General features: G+C 33.3%; 1 protein-coding gene across 2 annotated transcripts in view; it reads left to right on the top strand.

Annotated features, from left to right (window-relative positions):
- Positions 1–22,400, top strand: part of LOC141389361 (general transcription factor 3C polypeptide 1) — a 36,452-nt gene that overhangs the window by 6,438 nt on the left and 7,614 nt on the right. For both annotated transcript variants that reach the window (XM_073960779.1, XM_073960778.1), the window contains 9 exons: positions 7,808–8,004; positions 8,059–8,198; positions 8,261–8,470; positions 8,602–8,884; positions 8,991–9,147; positions 15,748–15,973; positions 16,069–17,215; positions 19,923–20,735; positions 20,797–21,741. In XM_073960779.1, the coding sequence (XP_073816880.1) occupies positions 7,808–8,004; positions 8,059–8,198; positions 8,261–8,470; positions 8,602–8,884; positions 8,991–9,147; positions 15,748–15,973; positions 16,069–17,215; positions 19,923–20,735; positions 20,797–21,741 (4,118 nt within the window). The remainder of the gene's footprint in view (positions 1–7,807; positions 8,005–8,058; positions 8,199–8,260; positions 8,471–8,601; positions 8,885–8,990; positions 9,148–15,747; positions 15,974–16,068; positions 17,216–19,922; positions 20,736–20,796; positions 21,742–22,400) is intronic.

Raw genomic sequence — 22,400 nt, 5'->3', positions numbered from 1 at the left:
CATTCAATTTCTTCGTTTTTTTTTATTTGGTGCTGAAACAGATATTTCTGTTGTTTTGTGATTCTTACCACACACACACACAAACAGCTTTTTTGTCGTTATTTTGCATCTTCTTCTTTGTGACATATGGCGCCTGCTACAAAAACAAGATCTAAAACAGTGTTAATCACCACTGGGCTCGCGAGCCGTGTCTGTGTGAACACACACAATCACAATTGTGGTGAGTTTGAAAGTTGCTCTCACCACCGATCATCTTCTTTGTTTTAGCAATGAATTAACGCACATGATGTTTATCTAGAGAGGGATAGATAATCTCGTGTGTGTGCCCAACACAAACGCAGCGGTTGAATTTGTTGTTGCTGGTGAACACTGATCTAAAACCACCGGCATTGAAGACAGTGGTAGAAGTATATGCCCAATTTGTTCTCTTGGAATTTCTAATGGAGTTTATAGTGTCGGTTGCTCTGGATGCACTGATTATTTCCATCCTAAGTGCATTGGTAGTTCTACGGCTGAAGTCAAAGCCAACAAAAATTTTACATACACTTGTAGAGTGTGCAAGTCAGCTAGTGGTGGCTGCGCTGTTGCTGTCGTCAACACTTTGACTATGGATCCACAAGACGATGTACCTAATTCTGCTACGTCGCAGCTGAATATTGTATCGGCAACTAACAATAACGGTGATATGCAAACCTGGTTCGATAACCTAGCTGCTGAAATGAAGAAAAAGATAGATACTCAGATCCAAAAATGTGTTGATGATGTCCAGTCAGCTGTTGACGATGTTGTTAGCTCATTTCGAAACGAATTTTTTGATGCTCTGCGTAACGTGAAAGATGATTTAAGTTCATGTCAAGGAAAAGTTGATGATATTGACAAAAATGTTCGTGAGTTAAAGGGTGATGTGGAGGCATGTAAACAAGTTTCCTCGACTGTTAGTGATCTACAGAGCAAATTGGATACTATGGAGAGACAAAATAATGTACTGCAAAGGCGCTTGAACAGAGCAAATAATCTAATTAATGGATTGCCTCAAGGGCTAAAAGATATTAGTCAGGCTGTTATAAAATTGTGTAGCCTTTGTAATGTAGCTCTGAATGTGTCCGATTTGCAACACTGTTGCTATTTCGCCAAAGGTAAATCTATACTGGTGAAGTTCAACTCTGTGTTGACCAGGGACTTGGTTATGGCGAGCTACCATCGTGCGAGCAAAATTAAAGTTAATGATGTCATTGGAGGTGAATTACTGTCGAGGGTCTACCTTAATGATCACCTTACTCCTGATGCTGCTAGGCTTGTTTATATTTGTCGTCAGCTGATTCGGCGTAAGCAGATAAAAAAATATAAGCTCATAAATGGTGATGTACCGAGAGTAGAAATTTCTTATTCTGATAAGCCAAGTCAAACACTTAATGTGAGAGAATGCGAAAGTATATTTGGAGATTTTAATAATGAATAATTATGTGATTTTGTATTAGAATTTTTCGATGAATGTATGTATGTCATTAAATTAAAATTTTTCAGGAACATTTTTATGAATATTTTTGAATTTGTTTTCATGATTTATGTTATGTTTTTCAACATTATTGTTATAATGGTAAATTTTTGGTTCCCCAGCATTTTTTTTTACACTTTTCTCAATGGCACATAATGTAAACATTGGGCCCATCGTTAATAATGCGGACTTTTTTAAAAATTCTCTTCGTAAGTATAAGAATAACATATCCTTTGCACATCTGAACTGTCAAAGTATTTGCCCGTCAAATTACAACCTGAAGTTTCTAGAGGTTAAAGATTTGATTAATGGGAGTAGTTTCGATATTTTTGGCCTATCAGAAACATGGTTAAAGGACCATATCGCTTCAAGGTCTATATCTATTCCTGGCTACTCTTTTGTAAGGAACGATCGACCTACTTCTCGAGGAGGGGGAGTTGGAATGTACATTTCCAACAACTTGAAATTTCGTGTAGTATATCGGTGCCAGGAATATGGTGTCTGTGAGTCAATTTTTGTCGAATTTTCTTCTAACAGTGACGTGATCCTTTTCGGAGTAGTTTACTTGCCACATGGTCAAGTAAATGTTTTTGAAGAATTTCATGATGAGCTTTTTGCCAGGTATTCGAATATAGTCGTGGTTGGAGACTTTAATTATAACCTATTTGACATAAACCGGTCTGAGCATATGAGATTGCTATGTTCGCGCTTGGGATTATCTGTAGTGCATAATTCTTTGCCAACTCATCTTGATGTATCACACATGTCTACTTCATTAATAGATTTTTCTTTATTAAGTCGCAGCGAATTGTTGGAATACTCAGCACAGGTTCAATGCCCATCGATCTCACATCATGCACTTATTTTCGGTTCACTGAAAGTTTGTTTGCCTCAGCGTGATTCATTCATTGAATATCGTGATTATAATAGAATTAAATGGGATGATTTTCACCAGTTTTTATCGACTGTTGATGTCGATTCTTTCTCTTTTATAGCAGATGCCAATGAACAGCTCGAAGTTTTGAATTATATTATATCAAACCTGCACTCATTTGTACCTGTTATTAAAAAGAAAATAAGTTGTTCGAATGATATGTGGCTTAAGTCCAAATCCATTTTGTTATCGAAGTCCTTAAGGGATCTAGCCTACAAGGAGTATGTGCGTCGGCCTACACCAGAAAACTGGGACATCTTCCGTTCATACAGGAACAGAGCTAAATCTGTCCTTCGTCGTGAAAGAAGAAATTACTTCACTAAGTTGTTTAGAGGATTAAATTCCTCACAGATTTGGAGTAGGTTGCGGGCAGGTGGTTTAATTGGTGATGATGCTGGATGTGTTGGTAGTCAATTTGATGTTAATGAACTAAATGATTTTTTTTGTCCAGTCTGCGTCTGATCCAATTGCTGAGAGAGTAGACTTGTCTGGGTATATTGGAGAACATCCCTTTTTTTCTTTTGACTGTGTATTTGAGGAAGATATATTCAATGCGCTGAATGCTATTAAATCTCAGTCCTTGGGTATTGATGGAATACCAATTTCTTTTATAAAAATTATATATCCATATCTGTCAAATTTATTTCTTCACTTTTATAACACAATATTTACGACATCAGTATTTCCTACTGCATGGAAGGTTGCCCGTGTAGTACCCATACCCAAAACTAAAGGTTGTTGCTCTGTTGACAACATGCGCCCAATAAGTATTCTCCCTTCACTTTCTAAGATTTGTGAGCATCTTATGAAAAAGCAAATGTTGAATTTTATTGAAAACCATAAATTACTAAATCCATTTCAATATGGTTTTAGGCGTGGGCATAGTACGGTTTCGCACCTATTGCATCTTACAGAGACAATTAGGGAAGCAGTAGATGTTGGTAATAGTGGTGTATTGATTTCGTTAGATTTGTCTAAAGCTTTTGGCAGAGTAGACTATGCGACCCTTATCCAAAAATTGAGTAGGGATTTCTTCTTCAATAATACTGCTTGCAGACTTATTTTTTCTTACTTAAATAGTCGCTCTCAATTTGTTGATTATAATGGGTCTGAGTCTAGAGTACGTAGTGTTAGTAGTGGGGTTCCACAAGGTTCAGTTCTTGGCCCCCTGCTATTTATTTTGTACATTAACGATTTCAATGTTTCCGTTGATATGAATACCTGTCTTCCATTTATATATGCTGATGATATCCATTTATTTTTTCAGTCTGCTAATACTATTAGCTTGTCACCAACAATTAATTCAACTTTAAATATAGTTGCTTCTTGGATGCAGGAAAATAATTTTGTAGTTAACGTTAGCAAGACAAAGTCGTTACTATTTGGTCCCGTTCGGCAGAGTAGCCATATGTTTACAATGAGTATGAATGGTAATGTGGTTGAAATTGTTGATAAAATAAAGTGTTTGGGTATTTGGGTTGACTACAAACTTGAATTTAGTCCCCACATTGATACTTTATTTCCTAAAGTGATATCTATATTGCGTAAACTTCGTGGTACAAACTTTTATCTGCCACTTTTTGTAAGGAAACAGCTTGCGCATGCCTTATTGATCTCCACTATTACTTATGGTATTGAAGTTATATCTGGCACGAGTCAATCATGCTTAGATAGGATTTTGCGTATTATTAATATGGTAGTTCGTTTTGTTTATGGATTGAGATATCGTGATCATGTTTCGAACTATGTCATGGAGTTTTTGGGTGTCTCCTTTCAATCGTATGTTAATACTCGTGTTTTGACTTCTTTCTATAAAATTATAAAAAATGGAGCTCCTGAAAAGCTTTGTGAGAAATTCTCTTTTTCTCGGTATATACGCAATCAACAAGTGCGGCTTCCTCGTTTTATATCTGTAATGTGTGATCGATCATTCGTCGTAAGAGTGGCTAGGGTGTGGAATTATCTTCCTCTCAATCTACGTAGTTTCGCCAGTTCTCCTGGTACATTTAAACGAAATTATTTAATGTACCTTCGTCGACGTCAATCTGGTTCTTGAAATTAAATTTTAGGGTCAGCATTTTAACTATGAGTCTTTTTTATTTTTATTTTCATATATATCTTATTGGCTGGGGAGCCAAAGTTTTTCCAATGTTACATTTATATATATATATGGCGAAAAACAAAATTTTTTTACAATCGATGAATCCGAGTTTCACCCTTTCAGAATTCGCGAACTGTTAACATATTCTATATAGTATGATATACATTCTTTAAACTGAAGTGTTTTAGGAGGAATCCCATAAGGTCGACCATTAAAATTAATTTACGTGGAAGCTGTGTTGGCATCAATGTAGAAAAATAGGTAAAAATGGGTTGAAGCCAACAAGTTTTTTATGCTCCCTTCCGATTTTAGGCTTAACCTTACATTTTATAGACATATGCCCAAAGAAAGACTCAAAGAATACTTCATGGGCAATATGATACTAGTGTATCATTTTTCGATATATCCACTGCATCCACCTAAAATAGATGCTAACATTTTGAAGCCGGAATTTCGGGGTTTTTTGAATTGTTTTAATAATTCGGACGCGCAACAAGATAATATTCAAAACTCACATTAGGATTATAAAACTCTTGATTCTACGTCGTTTAATGCATATCTCATGAGTGTGCTCCTTACAGCATCCTAGTAATTGGAGTCTAAATGCCAATATTTGATGTGTGATTTTTTTTAAAAAACCTATTTTTTGCGTTTAAAATTTACAAGTGCCATTCAATTTCCTTTGTACCCCGCGTGAATTTAGTTTTTTTACGCGACGGATCTAATGAGACCTTCCGCGAGCGAATCCATCCACTAAAACCGCGGATATAGATACCCTGAAAATAGGAAAAGCAGCAAAAAATTATTTCGAAAAATCCGCGTACTAAGCCGCGATTTTCTTGAAATTTTTTTACGTAAATGGAATCCTTTATACGCGATTATAATATTTGCGAAAACGCGTGTCATAAATTACTGAGATTCGCGTGTAATATGGGTTTTTCACCAAAAATAGAATGTGGAGGCACATCCGCGGTTCTTGAAGAATCTAATTAAAATTGGTATATTTGGACGTATTTTTGATAGGCGCTGACGAAATCGGATGCGCATCAAAATCGTATGCACATTGCGCGACTTTCTCCAACTTTAAGGTTTTTTGCAGTGTATGATGCAACTGGTGGCACACAATGGCCCCTGAGTGAAACATCGAAATATGCATAAATTTTGACAGAGATTGATTCGCTGTATCCAAAAACGGATGCGCATCAACCGACTTTAACTAATTCGCGAATAACAGGCTTTTTTATTATAATATTAATTGAATGATTGTAATTTCAATATTACTCTTAATTTCCTACCCTTATAAGTTATCACAGTAATCAGTTAAACGCTCGCGATGGTAAACCATATGTTTTGATGAAGTTTTAACTGTATACATTCATTATTCTATGGGATTTTAGCAAAATAGTTGGAGAACTCCCAAATTTTTTTTTCTAATTTTTAGAATCAAACAAAAAAAATATTTGCAACAATATTTTCCAACAATAAGTTTTTCTCTTTTGTTGTTGCTATAATATGCAATTTATGTACCCAATCTCTATAAATTTGGTATCATATTTCTCTACGCATTGTCTAGATTCCGCATATATTCTTTAATTTATTTTTGAGGGTTTGTACGGATTCTGGGACAGGATAATTTGGATTTACTTCAAAATTTTTTTATTATTTGTTGACTTTCCGCGGAAATAATAATAAATTTAATAACTATTTAAACATCTACGAATAGATATGGACTCCTGTTAACGATTTATGCATACATTTTCTCATAACAACAAAAAATATATTTTTAAATATTTTTTCTTTATATGAGAATAAAAACCGCTATAACTTTTGCGCGCATTGGCCAATTTCGTGAACGCGAGCAGATTTGAAACCGGATTTTTTTCCTTTACCTCTGTACCAAAAATCGTAGATGTGCTCGTAAAAAAAATTTTTAATTTTTTTCAAATGGAATTGTAAAGGAATTTTGTTATTCGCCATATATATTTTTTTTTTTTTTTTGATATTTTTATCTTAATTTTTTTTCTCAATAATAAGTATAATCTAAATAATTTTCCTTAAAGAGTTATATTTGGTCATGTACATATGCTGAATATTTGTATTCTATGTAATGCTAAATTTGGTCTGAAAGACTTACTGGCATTGTAATGTATGAATAATAAATGAAATGAAATGAAATGAAATTCGAAAAATATTCATGATCAGTAGTGCGATTCTCTAACTCATTTTTTGAATTACCGACAAAAATCGGTAAAATTAAAACGCAAAATTATGAATGAAAAGCTCAAATAAAAGTTGACAACACTTTTGCTCTCGGTAGAACTTTACGACTGCTTTTTATTCGTCGCTAACTTACCGAAAAACATCGGTAATTACCGAAATTATAAGCATTTTAATTTTACCGACAATTGTCGGTAACTCAAAAAATGAGTTAGAGAATCGCACTACAGGAGAGATATGTCCATAGAAACAAGAGTCATTTAATCATTGGTAGTGTCGCATACGCTCTATAGAATGAATATCACGTTTGAAAGATATTTAACTGCCTCTCGATTCGGTATAATCCCACGGAGTCATGATGCCGTCCCGGTACGTCAGCTAAAATATTCTTTATCTATCAAGAGTTCCAAATTAAAGGTTGAGTAACATTCAGAATGAAGGTCACATACAGATCACCAGTCATCTATAACATTTAAAGTGGAGGATATGAGAAGATTGATTTTAACGAAATTTAGAACGCAATTTGTGATTTGATTGTGCAGAACATCTTTCTGACTAAATCCCCTAAAATAACAGAAATCTCATTACGTTTCAATTATACTGGGTTCGATTATTAATCATACCCCCATTATTATAAGTCTTCTTATGTTATAGTTTGGATTTACCGAACAGATTTATAGCTTTCCGGTTAACATAAAGTTAAAAGTGATGATTAAATTTCAAGGAGAAGCTTCTTGGCAAAAACTTTCAATGTAAAAATTATATTTATAATGCCTCTAAATTGGTTTATTTTGCGTTTTCAAATCCATCAGATAGTAAAAGAACACATATAATAATGGCCCATAATGTAATAACTTATTATACACCATTGTAGGTTATGATAATGTTTGTATATACATATAATACTCCAAAATTTGCCTTGAATCTTATAAAATAAAGTTATTAATTTTTTCCAACGTTCTATTAAATTAATTTAGTTGCTAAATTTTCATTATATTTTGGTCAGTCCTGTCGGTAATAGCATACTTATTAATTATTCTTGTTTTATTGTTTTTTTCAGCACTATGGGTTTATATAGGTAAATCCATGAACTTACCACTACCCTTGCCTGCAAAACTACTAGAACAGACATGGGCATTTATATTACGTGTACATAAGCATTTGGAATTCTATGAGCTGCCCGTTGAGAGGGAGACCGTTAAATTATTTGATCGTTATCAATTTGTTGACCCAGATTTGGGAGTTCCAATAACTCCGGTAATATCACACCAATCAATTATTTTCAACATTTTATATTATAATTTTGTGCAGGAAGTTTGTCCAGCTGTACGCTACAAATGTGTGCCCGTTAGTGATGGTGAAATTCTGGGATCCTGTGAATTTTATAAGGAAAGAAAACTAATCCCCTATAATGCCATAAAGGACCTTAAACTGGAAGACGTGGCAGCAAGGTTAGCATTGAAAAAGAATTTTTAAGAAAAACCATCCCATATGAGTTTATTTATATTTTCAGATGGGGTAAGAAGTTCGTAATAGTGGCATCACAAGAGCTACGCTATAATGCTATTACACCGGAGAACGTACCAAGACCAAAAGAGCTAACATCTATACAGTATTGTATTTGGGAGGGCATAGGACGGGCTCGTTTCAATGGTGAAACGACATCAGGAACATGGTCTTTAACTCATTTCTGCAAAGATTCAACCATTGTGTTTTATATAAAGTAAGCTTCAGTTATAACTTCAAAATGATAATGGCATCATTTATAATTGTCCAGAGTAAATCAACACATATACATATTACCACCACCACCATTTTATAGACGCAAAATTTTAACAACTTTTTGATTTTCAGAAACAAATTAATACGCCATGGTGTGGTAGTCAATCAATTATTTAATGAAAAACGCGGAGATCGCTTAAGTGTCACCACATTGTTGACTTTACCACGTTTTTACAATACAAATCGCAGCAGGCTTATAACTATGGTAGAGAAACTATTTCTTATGTTGAAAGAGAAGGAAGATTTTACAATGCCTTTGGTTGAAGTGCGTTCAATATTTCCTTCATTTGAACGACAAAAGTCGTTGAAGAAAGCCATGTTAACACATTTATTTCGACAAATCTTTGAGACGAGGGTAAGTTATAAATTATGAAAATAGCTGGGCAAATAAAACAAAAAAATCCATGCTTACCTTACAACATTTATTTTGTACTAATTTTTAAAATGTTTATCCTCAAAAGTCGGTACCGTATATAGACGTTCACCCAAATGCCAAATCTAAAGGGGGACCATCAAGTAGAACCGCTACAATGGTACGCCTACGCTATCCAGAAAAATCCATAGACGATTTATTTGAAGATATGGAAAATGAAAATGATAGAAATAATGAAAATAATGGTAAGAGCAAAAAATAGTCCTCGATAATGGAAAATTTCTTTTGTGATTTAAAGTCCTTGATGATCATGCCATGAATTTGACCTACATACATAGAATATCGAAAATCATTAAGGTTTCTGATGCATTAGATCAAAATTTTGACTTGTGTTGTGAAGAACATTTAGATAGTGACTTGATAAAATGTGACATTGAGGTCAGAATGGAAAAAGTATATGTGAATTATGATTTAATAGGCGAGGATAACGTCCTCAAGAGTAAGTGAACCAGAAACAACGAATGGGCCAATGATTGAAAAGGGAAAACCAATCACATCTTCGTTATTATTATCCAAATTTATTTTATTTGTTTTTCGTAAATCTCGGTGTCTCCAAAAAAATAATTTTTAGAAGCTCAACGAATAAGTGTTGTAAAAATAAGCTTGTATAAGAACTTTGGACTTATACTATTGAGACGACAAGGCCAACAAACGTACACATTTTCCATATGAACCAAAACTTGGAGTAAACTGGATTGACTCTAACAGGTTGGTCGGTGAGCATAAGGAACAAGCGGTTAAATCATCTGAAGTTGCAACTAATTCGAACAGGGCGAAGAAAAGAGTACTATGTTGCATTCCTGTCGAGCAGCGCAGGGTGGTCCCGCTATTGAAGGATGTCAGCAAAGGTGAATCGTTCAGACCGATATCGCATTTGTCGCGAGCAGCTAAAATTATTTTTTAAGAAACGTGGAATTTTTAAAGAATATTTTTTTCAAAAATCGTCGATTTTTTAATGAATGAATTTTTTAAAGAATATTTGTTCAAAAATCGTGGATATTTTAAATAATACTTTTTTCAAAAATCGTGGATTTTTTTAATAATATTTTTTTCAAAAATCGTGGTTTTTTAAAGAATAATTTTCAAAAATCTTGGAATTTATAAGGAGGATTTTTTGAAAAATCGTGGACTTCATAAAGAATATTTTTTCAAAAATCGGGTACTTTATAAAGATGATTTTTTTTAAGTAGTGTTTATTTAAAGAATATTTTTTCAATAGTCTTGGAATTTATAAGAGGATTTTTTTTTTAAAAAAAATCGTGGACTTCATAAAGAATATTTTTCACAAATCGTGGAATTGATGAGTTTTTTAAAGAATCATGGGTTTTATTTATAAAGAAGATTTTTGCAAAAATCGTGGACTTTATAAAGAGGATTTTTGAAAAATCGTGGACTTCATAAAGAATATTTTTTCAAAAATCGGGTACATTATAAAGATGATTTTAAATATGATTTTAAAGATGATAATAAATTAATTTTTATTTAAAGAATATTTTTTCAAAAATCGGGTACTTTATAAAGATGATTTTTTAAGTATTTAAAGAATATTTTGGATTTTTTAAATAATATTTTTTTCAAAAATCGTGGATGTTTTAAATAATATTTTTTTCAAAAATCGTGGATATTTTAAATAATACTTTTTTTCAAAAATCGTGGATTTTTTAAATAGTTTTTTTTTTCAAAAATCGTGGATTTTTTAAATATTTTTTTCAAAAATCGTGGATTTTTTAAATATTTTTTTTTTTAAATCGTGGATTTTTTAAATAATATTTTTTTCAAAAATCGTGGATTTTTTAAATAATATTTTTTTCAAAAATCGTGGATTTTTTAAATAATATTTTTTTCAAAAATCGTGGATTTTTTAAATAATATTTTTTTCAACAAGTAAAAAAGTGTCAGTCGGCTTTTCCGACAGAGATATACCCTCAGCCTGTGTATATTGAAAAAATGTTTTCCCAAAATAGGTATTTATTTATTGGGTTTTAAAAATTTTGGGCGTTTGAACCGACAAACATTTTGATTAGGATTAAAGATTAAAACTTTTGCGGAGGAGATACTAAAAGGAATGGATCGAATGGATCTCCAGCCACAACATATGGTGCCATAAGGGTTTTTTTTACATTCTTAGGGCTGTTTGCTCAATAAGTATGGACTTGCCCCAAAAAAACTTTTACCATCGTAATTGAGGCAGCGAATGCAAGTTGGTTCAACAAAAATCAAAGTGATTCAAGAGCAGGTCTTAAAGTGAACTTATCCGAAATTTTGTGTGGGAGGTACCCGAAGGAGTGGACCGATTGAGTCCGTATTGAAACCTTATCTAAGTCTGGTAAACGTTTCACGATTGGCAAAGTATGGACCAAATCGGTTACTCCCTTCAAAAGTTATGGTGCGCACAAATTTTCCGAACATTTTCGAACTTTTGTGGGGGAGGTACCGGAAGGAGTGGACCGATATAGCCCATCTTCGAACTTAAACTAAGTTTGGGCAAAATATTACGAAAGCCAAAATTTGAACTGAATCAGTTCATCCGTTCGAGAGTTATCGTGCGCTCCAGCCAGCCAGACAGGCAGACACACGGACGGACATTGCTCAATCGACTCCAAATTGTCTGAAACACATTTCGTCCAAACATACTTGGGGTCTAAAACCATTATTTCGATGAGGCACATTTTGCCCGTATGAAAGTGTATATACCCTCGTTAGCATAAATGCTGAGGGTATAAAAATCGTGGATTTTTTAAATAACATTTTTTTTTCAAAAATCGTGAATTTTTTAAATAACATTTTTTTCAAAAATCGTGGATTTTTTAAATAATATTTTTTTTCAAAAATCGTGGATTTTTTAAATAATATTTTTTTCAAAAATCGTGGATTTTTTAAATAATATTTTTTTCAAAAAGCGTGGATTTTTTAAATAATATTTTTTACAAAAATCGTGGATTTTTTAAATAATATTTTGTTTTTCAAAAATCGTGGATTTTTTAAATAATATTTTGTTTTTCAAAAATCGTGGATTTTTTAAATAATATTTTGTTTTTCAAAAATCGTGGATTTTTTAAATAATATTTTTTTCAAAAATCGTGGATTTTTTAAATAATATTTTTTTCAAAAATCGTGGATTTTTTAAATAATATTTTTTTCAAAAATCGTGGATTTTTTAAATAATATTTTTTTCAAAAATCGTGCATTTTTTAAATAATATTTTTTTCAAAAATCGTGCATTTTTTAAATAATATTTTTTTCAAAAATCGTGGATTTTTTAAATAATATTTTTTTCAAAAATCGTGGATTTTTTAAATAATATTTTTTTCAAAAATCGTGGATTTTTTAAATAATATTTTTTTCAAAAATCGTGGATTTTTTAAATAATATTTTTTTCAAAAATCGTGGATTTTTTATTTAAATAATATTTTTTTCAAAAATCGTGGATTTTTTACTTAAATAATATTTTTTCAAAAATCGTGGATTTTTTAAATAATATTTTTTTTTCAAAAATCGTGGATTTTTTAAATAATATTTTTTTCAAAAATTGTGGATTTTTTAAATAATATTTTTTCAAAAATCGTGGATTTTTTAAATAATATTTTTTTCAAAAATCGTGGATTTTTTATTTAAATAATATTTTTTTCAAAAATCGTGGATTTTTTACTTAAATAATATTTTTTTCAAAAATCGTGGATTTTTTAAATAATATTTTTTTTAAAAATCGTGGATTTTTTAAATAATATTTTTTTCAAAAATCGTGGATTTTTTATTTAAATAATATTTTTTTCAAAAATCGTGGATTTTTTACTTAAATAATATTTTTTTCAAAAATCGTGGATTTTTTAAATAATATTTTTTTTCAAAAATCGTGGATTTTTTAAATAATATTTTTTTCAAAAATTGTGGATTTTTTAAATAATATTTTTTCAAAAATCGTGGATTTTTTAAATAATATTTTTTCAAAAATCGTGGATTTTTTAAATAATATTTTTTCAAAAATCGTGGATTTTTTAAATAATATTTTTTCAAAAATCGTGGATTTTTTAAATAATATTTTTTCAAAAATCGTGGATTTTTTAAATAATATTTTTTCAAAAATCGTGGATTTTTTAAATAATATTTTTTCAAAAATCGTGGATTTTTTAAATAATATTTTTTCAAAAATCGTGGATTTTTTAAATAATATTTTTTCAAAAATCGTGGATTTTTTAAATAATATTTTTTCAAAAATCGTGGATTTTTTAAATAATATTTTTTCAAAAATCGTGGATTTTTTAAATAATATTTTTTCAAAAATCGTCGATTTTTTAAATAATATTTTTTCAAAAATCGTCGATTTTTTAAATAATATTTTTTCAAAAATCGTGGATTTTTTAAATAATATTTTTTCAAAAATCGTGGATTTTTTAAATAATATTTTTTCAAAAATCGTGGATTTTTTAAATAATATTTTTTCAAAAATCGTGGATTTTTTAAATAATATTTTTTTCAAAAATCGTGGATTTTTTAAGTAATATTTTTTTCAAAAATCGTGGATTTTTTAAATAATATTTTTTCAAAAAATCGTGGATTTTTTAAATAATATTTTTTCAAAAATCGTGGATTTTTTAAATAATATTTTTTCAAAAATCGTGGATAATAATATTTTTCAAAAATCGTGGATAATAATATTTTTTCAAAAATCGTGGATTTTTTAAATAATATTTTTTCAAAAATCGTGGATTTTTTAAATAATACTAGCTGACCCGGTCCCCGTTGCTGGCCCGTTTTTGAGGTCCCGGTATAAACATTTACAACTATAACATTTTTCTACAACTACAACTTTTTTCTGCAACGGATTTCTACTACCAACACACCAACCAATGATGTAGACCACAATTATGTCATGTTTACCAATAATAATATCTGAAATTTCACGTCCCGGTCAAAACAGCTGTGGGGGAGGTCACCCGAGACCACTACTTCCCGTTATACTATGGGAATTTGCATTGAAAGCTGTTATTTCGATATTTTGAAGAACTTTGGCTGATGTCCCAATCGATTGTTTTGGAGTTTTGGTCAAGTGCCATTTCAAATTATAGGAATTTTACTGTGAAAATTGTGAAGTTGACCGCAATGTCTAACTTATTGAAGCCAGTGTTTATAGCGCTTTTAAAGACACGCGTACTAACATTAAGGATATTATCTGCAATTATACATTTTTGAAAAAAAAATTGTGGACCGCGATATTTCACTTCCGCGATGACCATTCAGGGTCAGAACAATAATTACCATAGCATTGCAAAGAATTTTTAAACAATAGGTTGAAAAATATCTTCGATTTCACGTTATGTTAAAAAAAATTGTGTCGGAGGTACCCTGGTCACTTCACTGACCACTATAAAAAGTAGTTAAAAACCTATTCTCAGACCTACAAACTCCACATACAAAATTTCATCAAATTCGGTCCAGCCGTTTCGGAGGAGTTCAAAGCCGAACACCGTGACAGGAGAATTTTATATATATATAGATTTTTTCAAAAATCGTGGATTTTTTAAATAATATTTTTTCAAAAATTGTGGATAATAATATTTTTCAAAAATCTTGGATAATAATATTTTTTCAAAAATCGTGGATTTTTTAAATAATATATTTTCAAAAATCGTGGATTTTTTAAATAATATTTTTTCAAAAATCGTGGATTTTTTAAATAATATTTTTTCAAAAATCGTGGATTTTTTAAATAATATTTTTTCAAAAATCGTGGATTTTTTAAATAATATTTTTTCAAAAATCGTGGATTTTTTAAATAATATTTTTTCAAAAATCGTGGATTTTTTAAATAATATTTTTTCAAAAATCGTGGATTTTTTAAATAATATTTTTTCAAAACTCGTGGATTTTTTAAATAATATTTTTTTCAAAAATCGTGGATTTTTTTAGAGAATATTTTTTTAAATCGTGAATTTTTTTTATTTTAAAGATAATTTTTTTCACAAACCGTGGATTTTTTTAAAGAATATTTTTTTAAATCGTGAATTTTTTTATTTTAAATATAATTTTTTTCACAAATCGTGGATTTTTGTAAAGAATATTTTTTTTTAAATCGTGATTTTTTTTTATTTTGAAGATAATTTTTTTCACAAATCGTCGATTATTTTTTCACGAAACTTGTATTTTTCTATAAAAAAAAGTTTTGTTAATAACCTTAAAAATAATCAACCGATTTGGTCTAAACTTTGCACATCCTAATATTCCAGTGCAGTTTAAGGACATGTCTTACTTAAAACGATTGGAATTTTTTCGCATCCGGTTGTTGTCTCGCAGTCCTTGTATCGACTATCTAAAATGACTCTTGAGCACGATAACGTATCATAGTTACAACTAGTAGAATTTCTAATAAACGTATCCCAAATTCCTATAAGGTCTATATTGGGCCACACCTTGGGTTACTTCCCTAACAAAAGATCAAAGTTTTACCTTATGTCCAGTTCGAAAATCATTTAAAATATTTGTCGAAGGTAGTCCTTGTGAATCTGATTACAACGATATAATTCTTTCTTGGGCAAATCCATGAATACTTCCTGAAGAAATGTCTCATCTTTCTACATTTGTGGTGTTTGGAGCATGTATAAATATTCTAAAAATCTGAATAAGACTTCCCGACATCTATCTATCCATCCGTTATTATGCTACAATCGCTACAAACATGGTCACCAATCATTAAGTGCCTTCATCTCCAAAAGGAATTTTTTCATTCTAGATTTTGAGCTTCAAATTGTGTGTACCGTGAAACTTACGTTTTTGATACAATTTTCCAGGTGATGATGATTTTCATAATGAAAAACACTCATATCTTGACATGCCGGTACGTGAAGAATTCTATCAGTGTGTAGCTAGATATGGAGCTCGTGGTTGTAGTCAAACAGAAATCTATAGACACATGGCCATACATCATTTGTCATTAAGGCAAATAGTTAAGCAAATGGTTACAGATGGTCTGCTAAAATCCTACTGCCTTGATGTGGGTCGGCAAAGAGTAAATATGTAAGTTTCAAAGCATGAAAAATTACATTTAATTTCCAATTATTTATTTATCCGTCTCAGCAGTAGTAAATGTATTCATTTTTTGATTCTCCCAGGTTTGTGGCCGTTGAACATTCAGATGCGATAACGAAAAAAGTCAAAGATTCAATGGATGTATTACAAAATCTACAATGTAACGACGAACCAAATATACCCCGTGACGATGTACAATTCACAGATATACCACAAATAACAGCCCGCATTAAACCCTACGAATATAAAACACGAACAAATACCGCCCGTGAAAATCACAGTCAACGTTTAGTAGCGCGCAAGGCTTTTGCCGTCAAAATGATCAATGAAAAATGTGTCCTACCAGTTTTGCTGTTGCGAAAACTTCTCCAAATCCATGAAAAAGAAAAAGGCCTAAAAGACGAGATTTGTCGAAAGTCCATACGTCGAATGCTACACAATATGAGTGAAAGTAACATCGTGCGGATGTATGAAATCATTTTACAATGTGAAGAACATATACGCATTTATCGTTATGTTACACATCCGAAAATTGATATAGATCACCAAGTTTTAAAAAACGAAACATTAAAACTGAAAAATAGTTTCTTCCTAACACTGGAGGAGAGGCGTATGCGTACTTTGGCATCTTTACGTTTGCAAAATACTAAGAAAATTAAATCGAATCCCAAGAAGGCAAAGATCGTCAGTGAGAGTAAAATGAATAAAACTGTTTTGGTCCCGTTGCAAGTTCATAAGCCACCGAAATTTCTCATCTCAAGATATTTGCATGAATTTCTATTCTATATTGTGGTGGAGTTGAATGAACAGCATAAACCCTACGAAATGAATCATGAGTTAATGGAACATTGGCAGGCGTCTGAACCGTCGTTAAGAATTAACGATTTTTTGGAACAATATAAATCGGAGGGTATAAATGTGAAACCCTTCACCAAAGATATAAGTTGGCGTACATTTATTCAACCACTTCCCAGTTATTCGGATAAACCTGCTGGATGGGTTTATTTTGTTGATGCGGTGGATCGTATGCCTTTATCGATATTCAATAAAATCTTTCACATTGACAAGGGAGCTGACGAACGTTTAACCGCTTTCCTAAATCATCCGGTTAAACAGCATTATCTAATGCGTCAACTGCCTTCGGATTTACAATACAAAATTGCACGTGTCCAATTGCAGAGGGTTTATGTTTCAGTACTTAAGCTATTGAATCATATGGGATTGATACAGGTATGTTGAAAACAAATCAAGTCTACCTCCATATTTATATTAGGCAAGTTTCCTTGCGGCAATTGTCAGTTTGATAGAGAGAGAGGTGAGGCATATGGTAACCCTTTGCCTCTCAACACCCTCTCTCACCTACAAACTAACAATTTCCGCAAGGAAAATTGCCTAATGTAAATATGGACTAAATTGTATTGAAAAATTGGAGAATTAGCAGTAGATTTTGGTTTTTAAATAGTGTGGATAATTGGGAAGTTAAAAATATTACATCAATAATGAAAGAAGTAAAAAAATACTCGGCTTTGCCGACAACTAAGTACCCTTTCAAAACTGCACTTTTGCGAAAAATTGTATGTGGGAGGTACTCAAAGAAGTAGACGGAAGGACCTTTTTTGAACCTCATCTATGTCTAGAAGAAATATTACGATGGGCAAAGATAGGAACGAATCGGTTACAACTTTCGCAAATTATCGAGCGCACCATTTCAGTGAAGAGTTTTGATCTTTTGTGGGGAAGGTACCTAAAGCCGTGGGCCGATATGACTTATCTTCGAACTTAAGCTATGTTTGGACAAAATATTACGCAAGCTAAATGTTGGACCAAATCGGTTAATCCGTTCGAGATTTATCTTGCGCTCCAACCACTACACAAATTGTCACAGGGGCTTTTTGCACCTTTCAGGCTATTTTCTCAGGAAGTATGGACTTGCACCTGATGAAACATGTACCGTCGTATGGGGGGCAGTGAATACAAGTTGTTACAACAAAAATCAAAGCGATTTGAGAGCAGGCCCTAAACTGAAATTTTCCGAAATTTTGTGTGTGAGGTTCCGGAAGGAGTGGTCCGAAATAACCCATCTTCGAACTTAAACTAAGTTTGGACAAAATATTACGAAAGCCAAATTTTAGACATCGGTTGATGCGTTCGAGAATCATCGCGCGCACGTTTTTTTGAATATTTGTGAACATTTGTTCAAGAGGTACCCGAAGAAGTGGAACGATATGTTCCTTATTCGCATTTGATTTAGGTTTGGACAAAATATTACGAGGGACAAAGTTTGGACAAAATCGGTCGGTCGGATATCCTGCGCCCAGGTTCCAACGCGTTGTGCCTTTTCAAAGTATATCTGACGAAGTTTGGCGATAGATAGACTTACGGAAAACACCGTATAGGCATTGCCGTTTAGCCCACTCATCTTATTTTTATACAAATAAGGTTCCGGGGCTAAGGCAATGTCGATATTCAAGGTCGATAGAGTTTGTAGAAGTTCGGCAGCAGCAGCTTCTTACTGCTTCCGTCCTATCGGGTCTTCGGAGGCATAACCTTTCTGAAGTTTAGCACCCTATTGACTTCGTAGTTAGTCTCCTCCAGAACAAGTTATCCTCCTCTGGCAAGCTTTATTACTGGCCCGCCATTTGTCCGAAAGGAATTGAAGACCCTCGAACTTCACATCCGAAGACCGACGTTCCGCTTCTCGACTAACTTGTGTGTACTGTCCAGTTCCATGGTAGAATGAAGGTACCCATACTGAGGTTATGCCATTAACTGCCTGCATAAGAAAATACATATATCGATTTCCTATTCTCGTTCCACAACGTCTGAGATGAGTAAGACCAATTTGCCAAAACGCTTACCTGGCTTGGCAAACACATCTAATACAATTTATCTGCTACTCCCCACAGGAGGAAAACGACTGCAGCCATAACCACAATCAACAGACACACACCTTCCACCCACAGTCACCAACCACACGGCACTCTTTTCCACCTACACACACATTCAACCGCATCAAACCACATCAACCAAACCAAGACTCTGAGAGATCCTCGACTAGCAACCAATGACCATTGCTAGTACGCCCATTGGGATCAACCTATCCATGATTGCCAACACGAAATCAGTCGCACAGCATTGCTAATATGCTTCGGGTTAGACGAGCATGGTTTCTACGAAGAGCTAGGCTTTAACTGTGCTTGCTAGCCTTTGCAGACGTACAAGGTTTCTGCAAAGATGTACTGAATGAAAGATTTTTGTGTCTCCAGTAGTGATCTGCTGTCCAACCATTTTCATCACCGAAGCATATGAAACAGAGGAATGGGCCATTTGTGACTGTGTCAACTTCTTAGCGAAGAAGGGGGTGAGGCCTTCATAATCACTGGTTGTGATTTCGGATTGGCCGACTGAATACCAGCGACCTATGAAGTGTTTGACGCTGTCTGCTCGGCCCATTCGAATGGTTTTCCTCTGTCCATCAATTGTCTCACCTCCGTTAAACTGGTGAGGGGTGTTGGTGTTTTGGCAAATAAAGAGACCAGAGAAATGATCTCGGATAAATTCTTCGCGTTTTTTTGTATTCTTCTCAGTCTTCTTATAAGTACCGATTTAGCCACCTTGGTCGAGGACGTACCATTACATGAACAAAAGGTTCGCACCGCCGTCACTTGCTTAGGGGCCTCGACGTCCTGTTCTTGAAGTTGGAATTTCGCTGATAGGAATTTCCCTCTTAGCTATGTGAGGATAGTTACTCTCGAACTTCCTCACAAACTTGAGATTTGATTTTATCAGCTGTAATTCCCTTTCGGTGATTGTATTTGGATCATTATTCGCGTAACGACAGCAGTATATAACTGACCTATATTGTTATTCTAGCGAGGGAAATTACTTCCTTTTATTACATTTCTCTTAATTTCTTCTTCCCTTTTCTAATTCCTAGGTTGGAGAACGTCTCAATACCAAGGATCCCCTGGTAATGTGGATATTTCTGAATAGAAAAGCCCGTGTTTTGGATACAACAAATACAGAACCCTCATATATGAGCATAAATGCTAATCGGGAATATACTCCCATCACGTTTGACTTGCGCAGTTTCGATGATATACATCATTATTGGACAACATTACAACGTATCTGTGTTTATACCAAGCTTGGTTTTCGCAGTAGAAATCACGTAAAACTGGAACGTACCAAGGAACTAAGTTTCCTTAACCCCGTTGACTATGATGAAGCGCCGCAGCATGATGTTGGCTATCAACCGGGTGATGGTTTGGGAGCTGCCGGTTTGTCTACACATCTATTTGCACACACATTCCGTAATTGGTCATGGTCTGTGCAGAGTAATAAGAAAATTAATGTACGCAATATACGTACAGGACGTACAGCCGGTTCGGGTATGCTGCGAAGTTCAAGTAAAATTCTGCGGGTTAAGAGTAAGACACGTCAACAATTGTCGACAATTAAACGAGCTAAGGCTCAAAACAACACAAGCCGAATTGAGAAAAATTTGAAAAAGACGGCACCAAGAGATGCCATCGATCGTGATGCATTGAAAAATATGCGAACACTTCGTGTGAAATGGAGCAAGGTCGAAGATGAGGTATTGATGATAGCTAAAGCGACGTCGGTATATGTGGCAGCACCAATACCTTCTTTAGGTCTATTGGCAATGGGAAAAGCTTGTCGTGATATAATACGGCACAGTTTGGGTATCTATAACAAGACTACCCAGGCATGCTGCAGGAGAATGCAAGTAAGTTTTGAGATTATTATTTTGTAAGAAAAAACTCTATATACAAATATTCTCTTTTTAGTTTGTTATACGCCAAAAGCGGCACATTCCTCAGGTACCATCATGGTTGCACATCTTGCAGACCGATGAATTTATACAAAAAAAGTACGGAGACAATTTTTTGCAAAAACTTAAAAAAGCCTATCCCAATCGTAACGAATTTATCGACGCCCTGCTAATACATTTCACCCTAATCATGTACCATCTATATAAATTGGTCAATAATTCGCATGATCCAGCAGGCAGTTCGAGATATGTTTTACCCGATACAATTCAAGAATTCCACAAACGTTTTCTTGAACGCATACCAACACACGCTGATGATGATATAATATTCTATAAAAATCCAGATGATCTTGAAGATCTTCAAGTTTTGATTGTTATAAATGTTCTGCACTCTGCATTGTGTGCAGTTCGCGATAAAACACTATATAACCTACAAGCCTTTGAGATCTACAAGAATTTTTCTGAAGATGTGCTAAAAGCTGCCTTCTGTAAAGCAAGAACCGAATCTTTGGCAGTGGCTATAAAACGTCAAAATTTTAATATGTTTTCTAGTCAAATTGGTGGTCCCGCTTATGTTTTGTCATCCAAATATCGTCTGAAGTTGTTATTTTTACGCATCCCTTATGGAGTATACGATGCAACTTATGAATATTATGAAAAGGCGTTACAGTGTTTGTTCAATACAACTGTGGCGAGCAGCAGCAGCAGCACCAGTGTCAAGGATCATTTAGAATTGCGTTCACCAACATTGGGTCAATTCATTGTTATCGGCGAAGGTTTATCACGTCAACTATGGTCCATTGATATCAAATTACCGGTGAATATATTAACTGTGGATGTGGAACAAAATCAAAATGTAAATCCAGCTGATCGTATATTAGACCATTATCAATCTATTTTCAATAATGCACCACAGCAGGAATATACGAAGGCAATGGAAAATGAAACTCCAGGAAAGCAGGTAAGAAAGAGATCACATTACAAACATATGGTTAGTTATATTGTGGGTATATGCAGGGTTATTAAAAGCGTCAAATTTCAAGTTAGGCATCACGGCAAGTCGGTCATGAACACTCACTCTGGTATCTAAACAGTTAGTCTGAAACTGGTGGTTCTGAGACGTTTGTTGACATTTATGCACATTACAAAAATTTTGAATCTCAGGCGCCGATAGCTAAATACCCTCATCCTATGGCTCTGCAAAGAACAGCAACAGGAGAGGTGGACGGACCTCAATGTGCAATGAACAGGTCCATATCACAAGAAGTAATAAGTTTCCCTAGCAAAAGAAAATATACTGTTGTAGACATTATCACATAATGATCCTAGAAGTGACCTTTAAACTACAGCCTCTTGAGAAGGAGTTGCCTAAAGGGGTACTATCCCTTGCAATTTGTATTAATTTTAGGAAACATCCCTTTCGGCAATTTTCGTGACAACCAGACATTTCAGTTGGCCACCGTAAATTTTTTTAAAGCTTCAGGAAGCATGGACTTGCCCACGAACACATTATATCGTTGTAATCAAAATCCCAAGGACTGCCATAAACATTTCCAACAGACTTTAAACAAGCGAAAATTTTGGGCTTCTGTATGGGATGTACCGGAAGGAGTTGTCCAA

The sequence above is a fragment of the Musca autumnalis genome, unplaced genomic scaffold, assembly GCF_047663935.1.
Source record: "Musca autumnalis isolate F117 unplaced genomic scaffold, ASM4766393v1 scaffold_1, whole genome shotgun sequence".
Lineage (NCBI taxonomy): Eukaryota > Metazoa > Arthropoda > Insecta > Diptera > Muscidae > Musca > Musca autumnalis.
This window is presented reverse-complemented; position numbering and strand designations above follow the sequence as displayed.